We start from the raw sequence: 21,306 nt of genomic DNA on the forward strand, positions 1-21,306 counted from the left end.
CTCATATTAAATTCATGGATTCTTCTCATATAACACAAAATGACAACAGACAACACAATATCAAAATTTCTACATGATCACTACAAGAATTAACATGAGATTCACTCAACATCCCATATTATATTTCGTTCCTATCAAATCAGATATTAACCTTCTAAACCTATCTCTATCCTACTTTCTCTCCAAGCCTATGCATCATTGAACTCCAACTATCATGCTATGACCCCTCTCTAATCTCTCCTCCTTCCTCAAAATCTTACAAGACCTCTCTATGCATTATTATAAGTTCTGGATGTGATAAATTCCTCGCTCTGAGAATCTGAAATTCCATTTATCGGACGTACTAAGCGAGTTCTACAGATGGGACAATTATTACGCCTTTCCAGCCATTGAACAAGGCAGCGAGCATGGACTATGTGAGATTCATGACAAGGCATCTGTCGAGCATCATCCCCCACTTGAAAAGGCTCGGTGCAAATCGAACACTCAGATTCTGCATTGACATGATTGGCTGCAATTATAATTTGAGTTAGCCTCTCCATATCTTCTCTATCAGCTGCCAACTCAACTTCCGAGATCTCAACATGATCGTCTCTAACAGATTGGATAATGAAATTTGTGCCATCAAAATTCTGCTGCAAAGACTGTCGCGAATTAGTGAGCTTTCTGGAATGTTCTGAAGATCTTTTTGTGCCATCGATATGTCGTATTGAAGACTGTCGATAACTTGCCTTAGTCTCTGGCGAAGAGCAGCGTTACCTACTTGTGTGTTGTTGGTATAACTCATATTTTATTACTAACTGAATGACTTCGCTTGTGACTAAGGCTTCCACTGGATTAAGATGTTACTTAAATGCTGTTATAGTACTTTTTAATCCAATTTTCCACTTCAATTGTAAAAATATATTGGCACCAGAGAAAGCTCTGCCAGCCGACCAAGAAATTGAAACCCTTAAGTTTGTGAGAATGGTGAAGCCGTTTGACAATATCATATTATATAGAGGAGGAGACGATGTTCGGTTTGAGTTAATTGAAATTGTGGTTTTCTTATTTTATTTAAAAAAAATATCAATTAGTTTTTTAAGTTATTTAGGGTAATGTTTTTTAATTATTATTATTATTTTTAATTAAAATTATAGTTTTTTAATATATTTTAAAAAATTATCAATTTGGTTTTCTTTAAATATATTATGTTTTTTTAAGTACAAATTTTTTAATTTAGTTTATTAATTTTATTTTTTCTCTCTAAATATATATTAAAAACTAATTTCTAATTTGCTTTTGAAGTTATTTTAAGTTATGTTTTTGGTTTTTTTTGGTTGTCTTTTTTGCTTTTTAAATTTGGGTTGGTAAAAGTAACTAAAGTTGTGTTTTTTAAATTTAGCTTTTTCATTTTTTAATTTGATTTATAAAAAAATCATATTAATATATTTTTTAAGGGGTTTTAGTTAATTAATTTAAATATTTAAAGTTTTAGTTGTATCAATGAGACAATTAAAATATTAAAAAACTTAGTTGATTTATAGCATTTTTGTTGAACAAGTAGATATGTATTTAGAGTTAGAATACTGTTAGGATATGTAATAATCTATAATTAGTAAAAAATTATAGTATTATTGTTGTCATATTGCAATTTGTAAATTCAATTGTTAAAGATAAACTCAAACTCTTAAATTAAAAATTATAAATAACACCAAATTTTAAAAGTTAAAAAATCAAATAAAACCTATTAAAAAATGCAAAAAGTAAATATTTAATTCTTTTAAAATTTAACATTTATTAAAAATAAACAAATATTTATAGTTATAAAATTTTTATTTTATATTTTAATGATATTATACAAAATACCCATTCATTAATATTTAAAATTCATCAATATTTTAATTGTGATTGTATTATATGTAAAAATAAAATAGTTATTAAAATATTGTTATTGTTTTTAGAAAAAATAATATTATTTAAATTTTCATTATATATAAATCAATTATTTACATATTATACATATTATAATATAATAATTATTTAAATATTTTGAATAAAAATAATATATTAATTAAAATTATTTTCTATATAATTATAAAATTTAATATTAATGTTAAAAAAAAAATGAATTTAAATTCTAATTTCTAATACATATAATTATCAATGTAATTTTTTTCATTAATGTTTTAAAATATTATGGTTATATAATAATTTTTGTTGACTCTTATAAAATTCTAATTTTTAATAGATATGATTATCATAAGCTTTCATCTGAAATTTATTAGTTTCTCTTAAACAAATAATAATGATGCGGTTCAGCTTAAGTACTCTGTCTATTATGCCAGTCATGTTTTCTTAAGCGCAGTGGTGGCTGATTGTGTCATGATTTTTTGGTCTCACGTTCTGCGCATTGGTTTAGTAAATAAATCATTGTGCTTTGCGAGTATAAGGTTGGTGAGTTTCATTGATTGAGTTTGTTGTATGTGAAGCATTTTCCATCATTCAGAGGTGTTATTTGGCTGGATATTCTCTTTGTATGATATTCTGATAATCATATCATGACAACCCCCACTCTGTTATATATCTTTGATAGATATACAGGTATGGGTCATATTTGTCTATTTCTTTTTCGGATTATACAATGCTTAGCAGGATGTGGAATATATTGGGCAAAATTGGTGGGTTGTGGATTATTCTGAGAAGTTGGAAAATGCAGTGTTTTGGATGGGGTAAATGGCTTCTTGTCATGTTGTTACTCGTTTGGCTATTCTTATGGACCATTATATGGATTGGTTTCACCCTATTTCTTGAAGGTTGTCTCCATCTTCCATTACTTCTTGTGTGGATTGGATTATGTATGCTAACCATTTTTATGTTGTCAGGACTACTTCTCCTTGGTTCCCTCTTCGTTGTGTTTTTTGTTCTCTCCAAATATTTGGACTCATGTGGTGCATAAGGGGATTAATGTTTGGGGATGCTACTGATCTTGGCTGCATTTTTTGAGATGATATCCTCTCTACATAACTACTAGTACAAGCTTGCTATAAAAGCTTCCTTTATATCTAATGTAATTGAAATTGTAATCAGGGTTTAGTGGGCTGTATATGGGTTATTGTATTGGGTAGGTAGGCTTGCGTTTTTGAGCAAAACTAAGGGGTTTTCTTATTGGTTCTTTCCCCTCATTGCTCTTTGAACCAGTCACCATGTAAAAAATAAATATAATTTTAGTGGTATCATCCACTTTTATCAAATTTTTTTTTTTTTTTTTTTTTAATAAAATAAGACAAGAATTAATAAAAAATGGGACTCCTAGTTTTTCTAGCCTTATTAATTTTTTTACCTAGCCCATCGATAAGACCATAATTTAAATAGGTAAACTTACATTTTATGCAGTCATATGGCAAGTTCTTAATGCCGTTTAAGACATCATTGATTTTGTTTGTATAAGGATTAGGTTTTCTTTTATCATTTTAATGATATCATTTATTAAACATATTAAATTGAGAAATTTTTTTAGAAAATTGAATTTTTGATCTATTATTTCCAATATGATTCAATGAGAGTGAAGAAAAATGATAGTTTTATAATTATATATAATATAAAATAAATATGAACTATAGAATTTTTGCTCAAAAAATTTAATTCTAAATGTTGATTAGTTCAATTGGATGAATACAATAGTTCTACCCTAACAAGAACTAATAATTACATGAAATTGAGAAAAACTAGAAATTCCTTATTCATCAATATTAAAACACCATGTGGATAGTATATGCAGGTCATGTAACATGGAGATTATTGATCTAACATAGAGAGAATAGTGCAAAACAATGTAGAAAAATAATTTCCAAATAATAAAGATGAATTATTATCCTCCACCATTCAATGAAGAGTCCATGCACAAATTCCTAAAGCCTATCATAAAGAACTATGAGACAGTAGATAAATTATAAGGGGTCAACCACATGGTGTTGTATGGGACATGTGGTATTATGATAGTTTGTGGCATACAATAATATGAGGAATTAAGAATAAAAGAGCTATAAATACTGCAAATTAAACATCCATAATTCCTTGGCATGATGACCAAAACCCTTTCAATTGAGAGTAAATGTTCAAGATTTAAAATGTTTGTTTTTTCAAATGCATGTCATTTGCGCTGCCTTTGGCTAAAAACTTGTTGCCCTACCAAAGAAAACAAAAATAGTACGAAAAAAAAAACAAAAAAAAGTATATTTCTAATTTTAAAAAAATTAGAATTATCGTATCATGTAAATAGTATGTTAGCATGAGTAACTGTATTCAAATTTACATTTTTTTACATATGTAAATATCTTAGAACATACATCAACTTTCACAATGACAATTTGGAGAAATTAGTGGTAAGCGGAGCGGTTGCTTATGAGTCCTAGGGATCAAAAGATTGTGCTCATAAATCCTATAATTAATAGATGTTTTTCAACAAATAGATCAATAGATTTTGATAGAATGAAAGATTCATCCTTAACGATGTGACATACCAAATCATAAAAGATGAGTCAAGGGTAGATGAAAATATAAGGAGCTAAACCAGGCCTGATTTGTAGCTACCCAGATAGAGATTGAGTCTAATGAACTCATCATGACTTCCATTAACAAGAATAAATTTTATAGGCAAAGTAGTGTGACCACAATAGTTTTTGGATTGAAGTCATTCATCACAGTCTAGGACACACCCTTGTTAAAGCTTTCCATCTATTGAGATGAATTTGTTTATTGGAGGGGAATTTTTTGAGTATTTGTAAGGTTTCAATGAAGTAATCATTTCTTAGGATGCCCAAAACATGTATCAAACATGCAAAAATCACAAATGTTTTACTCTCCTTGGCCCAAAAATGTAGCCTAAACAACACTTTTACTATTAGCTAATTGTTTATATTCCACATTTTACTTATTCGATAGGTCACTTAGCAAGCAAATCTTTCCCCTAAAAAATGAACAAGGACTTTGTTGTTGTGGAGCATCATGCTTTGTTGAATGCTTCCAAATGTTCCTTTGTTGCGGGTCTTTTCCCTCCTTTGCCTGAGGAGTCTCAAAATTGTTTAAGTTCTCTTCCATAGGATCATGTTTTAAGGTATATTAACATTGGAAACTATTTTGTAGCTAATGGTGTAATGTTCTCTGTTTATGCTACTCCATACACTTTACTATTTTTTCTTTTGTATTTTTATGCATGCTCTCTTGTTTTCTAGACATGTATTCAAAAAAATATCGTGTATTCTAATGATTTTGAACCATTTAATGCCATGCATGCCATGCTCATTTATTTTTCCTTTTAGGAAGTACAATCCCTACCTTTTAATATTAATGCAATGCATTTCTTGTGATTGTTTATGTTTAAATTCAATATTGTTTTATTTTTCCTTTTTTCACAACAACCATTGCAATTTCTAATGGAAACATTGAACTCAATGGAGCTCAATCACATCAGATGTTTAAAACCAAATAGTGTCCTCAAGCCAAGCATTTTTTAGAATTTCAATGTCTTGTTATAGATGCGTTGTGGTGTAAGTATTTTCTTCACAATGGGTCAAGCAACTAACTTTTTTGAAACACCTATTATCTACAATGAATTTGGACCTTGAGGTAGTCAACACCTTAGGTGTTTGGTCTTTAGGAGTTGGACCAAATCAGTCTCTCTCTCTGACCACAGGCCACAAAATATATTTGGAGGGGTGGATAGGGACTAAATCCACTATGGAGGGTTCACATTGCACGTCAAGCGAACCGGAGGAAACTATGGATAAGAAGTCTACACTACATCATAGAGATCATAAGGTATGCTTCCAAGTATTGCTAGTAGTTTCAATCCATTATCATTTATGATGTAATTTAAATTATGAATTATGACCATTTGATTTAGTGTTGCTTTGATTGTATGTTATTGGATAACATGTTGTCAAGCATTATATGGAAAAAAAATTGTGTGTAAATTGGGTTCTCTTGGGTTGTCATTACAATGATCTCCAGTCTAAATCACGATCCAACTCTACTATCACTCTTCACTCATCACATTAATTTTCTAAAGCATTAACTAATAAAAAAAAATAGAAAACATTTGTTTAGAGCTTGTATTTAAAAGGATCAATCTAAATCATTTTAGTATCATATAAAAAATTGGATCAAATTAAAAAATACATTTACACATTTGTTTTTTTAATACTATAGATTCAGCCCAAAGTAGAACAACACATTTACACATTTGTGTTTTTAACACTATAGATTTAGCCCAATGATCTTTATCTAAATCACAATCTAACTCTACTGTCATCTTTACCTATCACTATGAAATCTTTGTAAAACTTTGACTGAAGTATAAAGTAGTCATAATCATCACAGTTGCTTTAAATTGCAAAGTTTTCTTAGCACCACACCTGATATATATGTAGAGATATGTATATGTACATACATAGACGTATACATACACATACCTACACATATATAACATTTCTTGTAATTATATTCTTTTAATGTAAAAATAAATAAAAAATTGATGAAGTGTTTAAAGAATAAAAGGCAAAGGCTCTAAGGATATTCCTAAATAAACTTGTAGATCAAACGTATCAACGATAAAGAAATTTCATATATTTGTGAGAAGTATGCAAATTTCCTCCCATCGGAGTGACGAAGGGCTAAAACAGAGGAAGCAGCAATACCACCAAATGAAAGCTCAGCCATCATATTATTTTATTTAAATTTGAAATGAATGCCTCGGTCTCTGAATATCTTCTCAGTTGCTAAAACGACATTATAAAAATGGCCGGAAAGAAGTAAAAAACGGTAGCGGTTTGTCAGCGTGAGACACATTTCCGATGGAGTTTCCCTCCACAGGAGATAGCCTATCGGCTAAAGATATGTATATGTCGATGAGGACATGCCACGCGAAAGGAAAAAGGTTGGCCACCTTCACTAGTAGTTGATGTTGCTACTATAAACTACAAAAAGGATAAGCGTTAAATAATAAAATATAATAATTAGTGGATAAATGAGACCTATTAATTGTGAACATGTGGTGGCGAAAGGTAAATTAGAGAGAAAATAAATTATCGAGAAAGTTACCCCTCATTTCAAAAATGGTGTTATAAGAAAAAAATATTAATGAAATTATAAACGAAAATAAATAATAAGAAGCAGACTACAAGATGAACAATTTATAAGCATTCATATTTTAATCATGTAAAGCAACCTTCTAAAAATAAAAATAAATATTTAGCAGATATTAGGGTTACGTAACAGATTAAACAAATCTAAATTAACTACAAAATGTTAAAATATTTATATGAAATTCATGGATTGAAATCATCAATTTGTTTTTTAAGTTATTTTGATTGTAATTTTTAATTTGATTTATTTTTTTTATGTTTTTTTTTTCGACTAAAAAGATGGGTACAAGTTTATTAATGCAAGAAGGGCGACACACCCAACAGAGAAAAAAACACATAGCTATGTCAATATCCACTAATAATCCAACAAATGAGACATTTCCGAAGATAATTTCTCCCTATCCTCTCTATTCTAGCCCTGCCTATGATCAGAAGCCCATTTCACCAAACAATTTGCAACTCCATTGCACTCCCTAGGAATGTGACAAAAAGTAATAGATTCCAAGGAGTTGCATAACCAAAGAATCTACCTAATCACCACAGCTAAATGCTATTATCTATTTGTGTTACTATTGCTCCAGAGGAAATGGAAAGGACACTTGAGGTAGCAAATAGAAAGGTCTTTAACAAAAATCATAGAATAACCAGTATTATGTTAGGAAGAGTAAACGAAATAATAAAGGAGACTCAAAAGGCATGGGTTAAGTTATTTGAAGAAAATAGAGGTTTCTTTATTTCATCGGAATCAAACAAAGATACTGTAGACATCTTGGTTGAAGGGAAGGGAAAGGGTATTATGGGTGCTTTACCCTCAATTTCAAAGGACATTAAGATAATGGAAATTAAGCCACCAGTATATACACATGTATAGACAAATATTGAGACACCGACAATTATAGAGAGTGGAAAGGTTGATATTGTACAAGATACTAATATCAAGGATAACAGTCCTCTAGATACAAATGTACAAGTTAAAGTTACAATACCTAGAGAGGAACTAGCAATTATAGGGACTGCACCAAGTGGTGAAGCCACCGTTGCAAGTGACGAAGCTATAAAGGATAAATCATCAGAGGAGAAGAAAGGAGAATCAGACAGGGAATTGGTTATAGATCCATTATTGTTGTCAATTGATACCTCGAAGGATGCAAAGAAAAACATAGAAAAGATGAGTCGTACTGAATTCATGCTGATGGTTACACAAAAATTGATGAAGGAAGGATCTATGGATAAAGGGATTATTGATCAGTCAATCACTGTTTTACACAGACTAGTCCCAGATTGCAAGTTTGACAATGAAGCAAGCCCATCCGGCAAGCTTAAGATAATTACTGAGCACATTTCAAAGGATATTCAATCCTTGCAATAGATCTCAAATCGACATGCACTGGAGAGGTTCACATAGGCTAAAAGAGATACATTTGATCAGGTGATTGAATTGAGAAAAAAAAGATTAATGAGAAGTTGAAACTAATAGATAATTCTTTGAAGTAGTGTACAAATATATATAGAGTATGTTGTAACATAGATATACTTACAGTTAATGTGGACAAAAATATTAAGGAACTTCAAGAGAAAATTGCAGGTTTAGCTAATTCTTTTGATGGATTAAATTCATTGAATACATCCATTGATGGTCAAATTTTGGTTTGAGAGGCCAAATTTTCTGTTCTTGAGAAGGAAAAAGACAAAATCATAAGAAGAGCCAGAAGTCTGAGAGGCTTGGTGAGCCCTCGGTTGTATTCACTTAGTGTACATAAGAAGGAGTGTATGGATATGGTTGGAAAGCCCACACCGATAGAGCTAAATGAGTAAGAGTACTTTGCACACATGTTAAATGGACTTGTATCTATTTCCAACATTTTCAAATCTAGTTGGGATACTTATCTTGAGAAATTAATGAAGGCATATCCAGAAATTTTCAAATTTGTTAAGCTCTGGTGAGATATTTTTGGGATACTCATTGTACAGTTTTGGATCTTTGGCATTCTTTTTAGAAATTTTTTTTTATGGCATTGATGTCAAATGGGGAGTGATATAGATTTCAAAAAGAAGAGTAGTTGTATACATTAGGGGCATATGGAGTATTTTGTATTGATGAATCTTCAGCTCAGGGGGAGCGGGCAAGATGAAACCAGTAGTTGAAACCTTGATCATTTTTCACATGAGTGTTGCAATCAATGCCAAAGGGGGAGATTGTTGGAAATTGACACTCAATTGATTTGTTTCACTATGTTGTCATTGATGGCAACATGGTATCTTGTTTTGAATTCATGTTTTGGTTCAGTAGTGTACCGATAGACACTTCACTGACATTGGCACCGACACTGATAGGATAGAAGGATTTCTTTGGTTACTGACAATGCAGACAAACATGATTTACAATATGGTTATTGGTATTGGAGGCCGACATCTCTTGCATCTGGCATCAACAATTAATTTTGATATTCATGTATTTATGTTATCAAGCCGACATGTAATTTGATATTGTATATATCTTTGTAAGCTGACATAGGGCATGAAAAATTGTATAGGGTATATAGTTCAATTGGATTAGACCATTTTATGATGATATCATGAAAATAAAAATGTAATGGAATATGTATATGTGATATGATGTGAAATATACCAGAGAGATTATGTATGTGAGGACATTTATTTAAGGGTTATTCTGATAAAGGGTTTATGGTTTTAGACCAGAACAGATGAAGTTTAACCGGAAATAGAAGATACTATCTTAGCAATAAACAAACTTCTCCGGATTGTAGTCTAAATTTATATGTAGTCAGTGAGGCTCCTTTTGTGATTGAGCAGTGTGCTCTAGGTTGTAAGCCTTCCTGAAAGTGCAGGTCCCTTATATTTTGTAATATCTCTTCATATGGCCAATGAATTGATATTGTGCGTCACAAATCCCACCGTGGTTTTTCCTCTATGAGGTTTTCCATGTATAATTTTGTGTGTTATGGTTCCCATTTATGTGATTGGCTTATTGGTTTCCTTCTTTCTATTATGTATTTACCGGTATACTGGTTGGTGTATGCATATTTTGATAAGGCTAAAATTGATCATTCCAGTATAACATTGATTCACCCCCCCCCTCTAAGTGTTATTTGATTCCAATATATATTGAGTTATGTCAACCTTGCTATCAGCTCTCCTTGATTTGTACCAGCTTCTTGTTTGTTTTGACTACGAGTTAACTTTGCTTGGGAAGTGCCTCTAGTTTGTTTTTCATGTTGATTAGAAGCTTTCTTCTTTTGTCATTTTATGCTTGCTTGTTCTCATTGTTTGGTAGATGTTTCTTCCCTTTCAATTGCAAGTTTCTCTTGTTTGTTATCATGTTCATCTTTTTGTTGCCTAGAAGAGGTGTCCTCTTGTAGAGTAACATGTCCATACCCTAAGCCTGATTTGTCTATATCCTGCTGAGTATGAGGTTGTATAGGTTCCGAGATACCTTCTTTTATTTTCCTATAGGACCTATTCTAATGTATCCCATTTTATGAAGGATTATAAATCCCTTTCCATATTTTTCTATGGGTATTCTAACATTGTTGATTTTTTGTTGCACTTCTTCATCCTTGTATAGCCATTGCAACACATCTTTGTCATTTGTTTCCTCTGATAAGGTCCCAGCGCTAACAAATTCTCCATCAAATATTGGAAGATGTTTCACAATTGGTTTTTGTTTGGTGTTCGATGGTTTTCCATAGGATTTAGGAGAAAGTGGTAATTGTGATAATGAATATTCTTCGTTCCTTCGATCTCTTAGCTGCATTTATTTTTCCATACTTGACAAAATTGAGGCAAATGATTTTTCTTTGGATTGTGTGTTTGAATATGATGGCTCCCTATTATGAGGAACAATGACCTCTTGAGCCAGTTTTAGATAACTACAATACTAGAATGGATTTGAGTCTCCTGATATTGTGATTTCCTACCCATTGTATGGAAACTTCAAACACTAATGATATGTTAATGGAATAGCATGTATGTCATGTATCCATGGTCTTCCCAAAAGTATGTTGTATGACAAGTCCAAGTCTAGAACCTGGCATTCTGTGTCTTTCTACAAAGGTCCTACCTTGATGGGTAACACCACAATTCCTTTGGAGGGATGCTCTTCTTCATCATATTCCTTGATTGTGATCATTTTTCGGGGATCAACTACATCTTTAGAATAACCTAGAGCACAAACAAGACTTAGTGAGAAAATGTTTAAGCCATCTCCCCCATCTATTAGGACATGTTTAACATGCATCTTATGAATGAGGACTTCAATATGCAAGGGAGAGTTATGGGGATGTTGCAAGGACATCTCATCTTGTTCAGTGAATGATAAGCAATGAGGGGTTGTGAGGTGTCCCACCATGGTTTGGAATTGATCTACATCAAGATCTTTGGACATCATCGTATTTACTAATGCTCTTTCTAGAATTTCTTTGTGTGCAGGTGAAATCCTTAAAAGTTCTAAGATGGATATTTGCATGGGGAATTTTTGTAGTTGTTCCACTAGACTATATTGTTTTGATGTGGATGACGTGTTAGCTATAGGACCTGGAAAAACAACTTTGTTTCTTCTTGTGATAGAATGAACATATTCTTGATGTTGTTTCTCTTTAACCACAATCACATTTACCATATTGTCATATGCATGAGCATAGTTTACCTTTGCTTTACCTTTACCGTTATGCACTGTTGATGATTCACCCTTCTCATAGTTAGGAAGCAGAGTTTTGAAAGTTGTGTGAGATTTGTTTTTCATATGTCCATCCAAAGTTATCAGTCCATTATCCATCAAATCTTGGATGGCATATTTTAACCATAGACAATCATCTATTTTGTCCCTTGTTTCGATGAAAATCACAATAATGGTTATTATTCCACCAATTAGGTTTTACATTTGGTTGAAAGTTTCTTGCTTCTAGCAAGGTAATCAACATGTTTGCAAGAAGTGTCTTAAATGCTGACCCAAGTGGTTCGCCAATGTTCATAAATTTCCTTCGAAAAAAATTGTTGAAAGTTGATTTTGGGTGATTGTTGTCCTGTCGCACTGTAGCTAAGTGATTGGATAAATTGAAAACCATTTGCTTTGGTTTTACATTGTTGTTATCAACTATCCCATCATTGATGACATTTCAATTTTTGTTCCAAAATTTGGGTTTATCATTGTTGTTGTTTCTAGTATTGTTGTTAGGAGGATTAGCTCTTTTGCATAGCTTCAACTCGCCCTTCTTTATCATGGCTTCCTCCATCCTGATTCCATTATCAATCATCTTTTCAAAACTTTGATGAGATTGAAAATTTAGATGACAACTCATTTGTCCATTTAGGTTGTTGATGAATATGTCCATTTTCTCGTATTTTGGTAGCGTATGACGATATCATGAAGCTAACCATCTCCATTTCTATAAAAATGTCATGAAAGGTTCTCCACTCTTTTGTTTATTATTACATAGGTTTAGCATTGTTACCTCATGTTGTATGTTGTAAGATTATTGTCAAACAAACTTATCCACCAATTTTGTGAATGATCTAATTTCAGATGGAAGTTTGGAGAACCGTTCCATAGATAGTCCACTTAAGCTGTTTGGAAATAACCTCATCAGGTATGTATCCTCATGTGCAAAATCCATACTCATTGTGCAAAATTCTCGTATATGATCTTGGGGATCAATGCTTCCATTATATTTATCATATCTAAGATTTTCACAACCTGTAGGAAATGGTATAATGTTTCGATTTATGTCGAATGGGTAACGACAAATTTCTTGTAGTGAGTATCTTCTAACAGTTCCTCTCTACATATATTGAATATGTTTTTGCAGCATTTGTATTGATTGTGTAAGAGCTGTGAGAGGATTATTCACATGATTTATTCTTACATAACCATGAGTCTGTGGTCTAGTATGATCTTGGTCTCTTCTCATATCATCTTGACTCTTTCTTGTGTCCTCATTAGATTTGGCATTATTGAGAATTTCTATGTCATCCTTTTTTAAGAATGGAAGTTTCCTTATTAGTTCTTTTGTTATCAGGAATTGATGTGTTGTTGTTTTTGTGACTGGATATCTCCTCATGTCGTTCGTTATCATGGAAAGGGTCACTTCTCCTTTTTCCTAAATTTCTCACATCAAAATCTTGGGGGAGTGTAGCACCAGATTTTGCTAACATTAGGAAGTATTTTTCTTTTTCTCCTTCCAATATTTTCTCCATAAATTTATTGAATTTAGGATCTTGTTTGATTTCTCTGATATGTTGATTTGTTAGGTCCTCTTCTTATATTTCACTTTCGTATGCCATGTTTCTATGATCTTCAGATATTTCAAATGTTTCTATTTCTGTTTATTCGATCTTATGGCTCTAGGCTCTAGTTAAAATGGGCGTAGACATGTGTTGAATGTTGTGTAGGGATTTGATTGTCTAAAAGGTGTTTCGATAAGTGACCGACTGTTAATGCAGATATGATAGAATGAAATGACACGAAAAGATAATTCAAATATTTGTAAGTTTGAAAGTTTTTCGATCTTAGGTTGAAGTACAATGTAGATGATTTTGATAAGACCAAATCCAATAAGATTGATATATCCTATGATATGGGAAGAGGTTTTCCCGATCAAACGTTGTATTTTCATAATAGAGGATGATAGATCCTGATGAGAAACTATGTTTTGAGTGATCAGTTTATCAAAGAAGATGATCATGTACTTTGCGATGTTAGATCTTGAACTTGTTGGAGATGAATACTTGATAACCTTAGTGTGTCTAGCTTTGAGTTTGTTTTGATAGAGGACAACCTGATTGAGAGACCTGAGAAGATGACCCAATCTCCATGTTTGATTGTCTAAGAACTGGGTTGCTCTTGTTTTCTGATTTTGGTGCAATTTACCAGAAACACTGACAAAATGACTAGAAATGCTACTATAATAACCAGAAATGTTGACAAACTGACCAGAAACGCTGACAAAGTGACTAGGAAAAATGCTATAATAACCAAAAATGTTATTATAATGACTAGAAATGTTGCTATACTGATGAGAAATGTTGTTATAATTACTAGGAACGCTGACGAATAGGCGAGAAATGCTGACAAACTAACTAGGAATGCTGACAAACTAACCAGAAACAACAACAAACTGACCAAAAATGTAGGCAAACTGACTAGGAATGATGAGGGACAGACCAAAAATGCTATTTTGAACTAAATTGACTCTAAAGTTCAAAACAATGATGTTTGGACTCGGAAAATTAGGTGTTTGAACTTAAGAGATTGTTATTTTGACCCAACTTTTTGATTTTTAGACTCAGATGACTAATGTTTAGACCTAGCAAGTGTAAACTAGGAGATCTAGTGTTGAAACATGAGAAATTTGACATTCAACCCAAAAAAGTTGTTGTTTAGACTAAGAGAGCTAACATTTATACCAGAAAAGTTGTTGTTTAGACTAGGAACTCTATTGTTTAGAGAAAGAGACATACTGTTTAGACCAAAAACTCTGTTGTTTAGACCAAGAACATTATTGTTTAGCCCAAGAACCTTCTTGTTTATACCAAGAACTCTAAAATTTAAAATAATAATGTTGAAACTTAGACAACGGTTGTTTTGACTCCAAGAGTTGATTTGTAGAATGAAAAAAATGATGTTTATACCTAGCAAGCTCAACTTTGGAGAGTTAATTTTGAAATATGGGAAAGCTAACATTCATACCAAGAGAGTTGACATTTGGACCGAGAGAGCTATTATTTCGACTGATAGCGCTACTATTTGGATTGAGAGAGATACTATTTGGACTGTGAGAGATACTGTTTGGACCGAAAGAGCTACTGTTTGGACTGAAAAAGCTACTATTTGGACTGAAAGAGCTACTATTTGGACCGAAAGAGCTATTTTTTGGACCGAGAGAGCTAATCTATTGTGAAACTTTTAAATTTGACAATTTGAAGTTTGAGTTTGCAATTTTTGTTTTATTTCAATGGATGATATCTTGACTTGACTTACAAACACAAAATTCAGATTGTATTATTGTCCCAAAGGACACATAAAGTGTCTGTTCAAGAAGCTTTAAAGAAAGCCCAAGTTTTCATAGGTTTTGAACAATTGAAAACATATCATTCAGTTTATCCTAAGGAGATTGGCTTCATTATTAGTTCTTAGCCCACACATGGTACCCTGTCAGCTCACACAACCTTGTCACCCCGTAAAGGGCGCCCATGTTTTTGCCTTTGTGAGAGCTAGTGGAGTCCCGTTATTAGCCTAGCAAAAAGGTCACAAAAGGGGAGTTCACACATATGCTCAAGAGGAACATATGGTGAGTGTCTTAAGGAGAGATTCTTCATCCTCCGTGCACTAAAAATTTAATAATGTTTGGAGGTAAATTGGGTAGCTTCTAATTTCAATTAGAGCTAGTAAGGGATCCATTCGGCACGTCGGGGTGTAAACTCAATTAAGAGGTTTTCCAGTCTTGAAAACCAAGGTTTGATATACCCAAAGGTACGAAGGAAAGCTATTCCTGAGCACTATCGTTGACTTGATTTTCATCAAATCACATTTATTTTATAGTGGGTTCGAGTACTTGGCATTAGCCGTTCCCACTTGGGCCATTCCCCTCGCACTCGCCTTAATGGCTTTGGCCTTATAGGCTCCTTGGGAGGGAAAACCCGCTAAAGATATGCACTATTGAAAAGAAAAGACGAGTCTATCTTTTTGATCACCTAAGAAATGTGAGAGCATACTCACCTATCATCAAAAACACATAAGACTTGTTTGTTCATTTCCATTGTAATTAGTCTATGTGCCTAATTTATCAAAAAAAAATACAAAATCCTGTGGCTGCAAACAAAGTTAGTAGTTTATATTGTAATCTTTGATGGTGAAATGGTTTATAACTTTGGTCTTTCACAACGAAATAAGTACTTGCAAAATCAACAAACTACAAATTAGGTTCGGGAAAATGACAGTCCAAAAGTAGAAATAAGAAATATAGAATACAACATTAGAAAAATCAATGAAGAACTGAAAACGATATCAAATAGACCAAGAACGCTATCAAATAGACCAAGAACGCTATCCAATTAACCAAAAATACTATTCTGAACACCAAAAACGTTGCTGAATTGACCAGAAACGCTGTAGAATTGACCAAGAACATTGGTAAACTGACCAAGAACACTGTCAAATAGACCAGAAATGCTATAAGACATACCAAAAATGGTAAGGTATAGATTGAAAATGCTAAAGTATGGAAAAAAATAAAAATAGAGTTGTGAAAATCTCGCATAAACGCCATTTAAGGTGTCAGGATGCTACAATTGAGACCAAGAACACGAATCGGGAGCCTGAGAGAGCTAATCTATCCACTAAAAGAGCTAATCAACCTGCCATTTTAATTTCCTACAAGCAAACTTGTTAAAGATCAAAGGGGCTAGGCCCTGTGGTGGGTGCCAATTAATGTGATGCTAAATATGTTGTAAATTGAAAGAAAGCATACACATAGATAAAACAATAAAACATAAGTAGAAAGAAAATACAAGATCTAAATTAAAGATGCAAACCCATAGCCTCCTTCAAATATCCCATCTTCCTATATTCTTGATGATCTTGAAGGTTGAAGAATTGTGACCTACAAAGTGGTTGTTGGCCTAATTAATTATTCATGTTGGATATTATTACACCCACCTTAAGTTTAATTAGCATAATACATTTTATAGTAGTTTAGGTATGAGACACTTGGTTGTTTGTGCCGCGTTGGGATAGTGTGTGTAGGAGAATTTCCACCTTTTGTGATCTTGTTGTTACAGTCCACCTTTGGTGGGTGATCCACCTCATGTGGAATATTATATTGTTTCTCCTACCTACCAAACCTATTTCCTACCTACCCTTCTTTCTTATTGAGCCACGTGTCATGTTTGTGTGCTCACATATCCATATAGCCTTGCCTATATAAGCAGGCTCATCTACATTGTATGTAACAACTATTGAACCATTTTTATCTATTGATGAAAATACAGTTTATTCTTGTCCTATATTTTGTCTCCCTATTTTGTACTTTTCATTTAGCTCTTGATCTTGGTAAAATCTCACATGGTATCAGAGCCATTAGACCGTCATTTTATTGTATTAAAAAATAAATAAATAAAGAAAATTTTATATTGTTTGGGGGGCATATCAGACCCCACCCCTCCTACCTTCCTGACACCTTTTGCAGGTTGTACCTACAGTACTGGCTTTTTTTATTTTTTTATATAGGAACCATACTTTATTTCCAGTCCCTGCCTCACTATCTTTTTCGGTACGATTTGTTGGCCCCAGCAGCCCCTGCAACTCCCTGGTAGGTCCTTCGGGCCATCCACCGGTGACCTTGGTTCCTCCCTCCAACGACCCTACTGCTCCAACCATCGTCCACTACTCTAGCACCGTTTATCTCCCTTCACGACTCGTGCTACATGTCTCTGGAGCTTCCCTTCATCTGGCCATCGGGCTTCCTTTCTGTCGGCTGTTGGTCCATGTTGCCACTCGCAGCCAGCCCTCCCATCATCCTCCACTTCCACTGCTGGTAGCTGTTGACCACCCGACATTCTCTTCTTTGTGTTTTCTCTCCCGCCACTATACTACGTCGGAGCCTGGCCTCACCAGCCGTGTTCACAAGGCATCCACGTAAGCACACACAATCACCGCGTGGCCAGAGAACATAGCGCCACATCAGTAGGTCAGACCGTGCACCAACTGAGAGGCACCACATCACTGGCCCACTTAGCAGTACAACTACCATGTGTCCTGCCACGCAAGCATCTAGTCACTCGCCTTATTGCAATATCACTACATAGTCAACAAGCCTCGTCAGCATTTTCGTACAGTACGAAACCTACCAGACTGGGACATGTGTCAAGTCTCTAACGTACGAACATCCAATCAGGAAGGAAGGTGAAGTTTTAGCGATGGCTAGACTGTCATCAAATTTAACCTTGTGTTTTTCTGACATCATCATTTTTGAAAATTTATTAGCCCCCTCCCATTGAGCTTTTCGATTTTGCACTTCAACTTTGGAAGGCCATATCTTGCTCATTTTTGCTCCTTTTTTGGTGCAATTTTTTTTTAAATGAGCTTATTTTTCATGTAATTTCTCATGGTGGACTTATTTTCTAATTTTGATGGACATATTTTTTAGAAATATCAGTTTTTGGTGACTATACCTATCCAATCCCCATTTCAACAACTTTTGGGACTCTGTTTGAACTCATACGAACTCCTTTTTAGGTGTCAATTTTTTCAAGTGAATAATTTTTTGTCTACTTTCATAATCTGCTATCATTTTTCATTGATTTTTGGTAGAAATTTTACTTTCAACATATGGTCTTTTTTGTGGCCAATTTGGCACTTGTATTGAATAGACCTATCTTTCTATTCTTTTGCATTATAGTTCTTATCCTATTGGGGCAATTGTAAAACAAAATCAGAAGTCCACCTTGGCATTGTTTGCAAGTGGCCTATTGTACATGCACTACATATAGAGTGCCAAAATCATCATTTGGGCGTGATACTTTGATTGAGTGACTCTAGGGGGTGTCTCTTGTTCTTTTGTGCTCTTGTGTTCTTTCCCTTTTTCTACTATGGGTTCTCCTAAGTTTCCTCTCTTAACTCGTTATAATTATGCTACTTGGAAAATTGATGCATGGAGTAAACTTATGGAAAAAGGACTAACTCATTACATTGATGGAACTATTGTTGCGCTCATTGATCCTAAGGTTGATCATGTTTCTCACTTGGATTGGCTCACTAAGAATATCATGGCAATTGGTACCTTAAGAAAGTATGTATCAAAGGATCTCATCTTTCATATTGATAAATGTACCCTAATTAAGGATGCTTGGCAAAAGTTTGAAGACTTCTATGGTCAAGTTGATGAGATTAGGGGATATCAGATTAATAGTGATCTCACCATGTTAGATCCCAAGAACTTTGATACAATACAAGATTATGTCACTAAGGTAAAAGAGTTGAAGGCACAACTCAAGGATTGTGGCATTGATAAGAAGGATACTCAATTGATCTTCAATTTGATGGGAAAACTTCCACAAGAATATGCAACATGTTTTTCTAGTTTCCAAACCCATAGGATTACAATGGGTTCAAGCTACACAATACCCACATTTGATGCTTTCGCCAAAATGTTAATGATGGAATAGACTAATTCGATAAGAATGGGCATTCTTAAGGCTTCTAAGTCTGAAGAATTAGTGACATATCAAGGGAACATGTGAAATCAAGGAAAGGACAACTCAAACAAGAAAGAATGGCAATCAAAGTCTAAGGACAAAGCACCATCTTCTCCACAACAAGAGGATTCATCCTCTTCCAAGAAGGACTATTCACCAAAGAGGGAGAGACCTACTTGTGCCTATTGTAAAATGGTTGGTCATGAGGAGCATCATTGCCATTCTAAGAAGATTGATGAGCTCTCACATATCCTCAAAAAGCACAACATTGATTTGCCTAATTCCTACAAGAAGGAGGATTCATCAACTTCCACTTCCTCACATTGAAAAGGGAAAGAGAAAGCATTTATGGCCTCAACAAGTGGAAAGACACTCTTTTTGGATAAGGAAAGGACAAGCTCTTTTCACTACTACAAGTCATGATTCAGGGAGATGGCTTCTAGATTCAGGGGCTTCTCATCATATGGCATCTTCGCAATCTATGTTTTCTACATTTAACCCTTGCATCATGCCGTAGATTTTGGTGGGAAATCATACATACATGGATGTGGTTGGGAAAGGATCTATTACCATTGGGGATAGCTCCTTAAATGATGTGTTGTGTGTACCCCATTTGACAAACAATGTCCTTTCTATCTATCAAATCACACATGGCGCAACAAAGAGAATTGTGGAGTTCACACCTAAGTCAGTTTTCATTATAGACTTGGAGACTAGAGGTATTAGTGCGACTGGGGTGGTTGATCATGCATCTCAATTATACTCCTTTTTAGATTTTGTTGATGAGGATGATTTCACATATGATGATTCTTCACATGATGATTCTACACATGATGATCATAGTTCTTGGGATGATTAAAATTTTGAGGAGAACTTTGGGTACTTAAACTTGTGGATTCTTACATGTGACCCTATTCTTGAGCCTTGTGTTTAATCTCCTCCTATTGATATTACACCACCTATTGCACCTAATGATGCAGATAGTATGAAAAATTTGCCTTCTTGTAATTTAGTGCAGTAGGATATACCTTGTCTTCTAGCTTCAATTTCGTTGGATGTGAACTTAACAGACATTGGAGGTTTGTTTGTGGAATCCTACATTGTAGATTTGGGAGACATCAATGATGATATTCATCTTCTCTTTGATGAATATGATCCTTCTTTGATTGTTGTGAGGGAACACTCTGACCCTCTTGTTCATTCTCTACATGATCATTCTTTCAAGGTTGACATGATTGTGGATTCTTATGTACAACAGTTGGAGGAGCTCTCTTTATCCTTAGAGGAGACATGTGAGTCTTTGGGACTTGTCCTACATTCATCTCCACTAGATCTTGGAGTGCCTTTCTCAGTAGTGTGGAGCAGTTTACCACCTTTGGAGGGGGTACCTTTCAGCATCGACATGGGGACACTTGAGCAATTTTTAGAGATTCCTTTCATCATGAGTATTTTTGCTTCATCTTCCCTTCATGGTTGGGGAGACTTCATGGATACACCTTTGGTTTTGTTTCTTCCTAAGGAGAGGAATATTTTTCGACTTTCATGGAGTAGTTTCTTCATTCATTCTCAAGCTTCTATCATTGGTGCACATTCTACATTAAGGAGGGGCTACCTAACTTCTCTTCTTCTCTCATGTGGGGGGACTTTTTCCTCTCATGGGCTTTTGTTCTTCACATACTTCTATGAGAGTTCTCTTGTATAGTTTTCATCTCTCTTTTAGGAGGGGATGATTTTTTCCCATTGAGTTTTTCTCTCTTTCCCTGCTTTATGAGATATTTCATAACATTGGTTTGCATGCATTTGTATTTGTACATGGGTACCTAACATGGCCTCGTAGCCAGGACCCATCTTTCATTGCTTAGTTGTATTGTAGACTTAAGTGCATTCCCCTAAGTTGCACTTAAGGGGGGGTATTGGTGTAATTAATTATTCATACTGGATATTATTACACCTTACTTAAGTTTACTTAGGA

At 33.9% G+C, this 21,306-nt stretch overlaps 1 protein-coding gene across 1 annotated transcript; it reads right to left on the reverse strand.

The window, feature by feature from the left end:
- Window positions 1–269: 269 nt before the first annotated feature.
- On the reverse strand, window positions 270–17,517 carry LOC131858117 (E3 ubiquitin-protein ligase RDUF1-like). Its single transcript, XM_059211117.1, has 2 exons — window positions 17,377–17,517; window positions 270–635 (listed from the first exon to the last, which is right to left on the reverse strand). The coding sequence occupies exons 1-2, from the start codon at window positions 17,515–17,517 to the stop codon at window positions 270–272; spliced, it is 507 nt and encodes a 168-aa protein (XP_059067100.1).
- Window positions 17,518–21,306: the final 3,789 nt, after the last annotated feature.

The sequence above is a fragment of the Cryptomeria japonica genome, chromosome 1, assembly GCF_030272615.1.
Source record: "Cryptomeria japonica chromosome 1, Sugi_1.0, whole genome shotgun sequence".
Classification (NCBI taxonomy): Eukaryota; Viridiplantae; Streptophyta; class Pinopsida; order Cupressales; family Cupressaceae; genus Cryptomeria; species Cryptomeria japonica.

Bases quoted from the DNA above. Each gene is read 5' to 3' on its own strand.
- LOC131858117 (XM_059211117.1), bottom strand. From the start codon at position 17,517: ATGGTTGGAGCAGTAGGGTCGTTGGAGGGAGGAACCAAGGTCACCGGT. The intron at 636-17,376 runs GTATGGTTCCTA...CAGTCTTTGCAG, and splicing joins AGGCAGGGACTGGAAATAAA to CAGAATTTTGATGGCACAAA.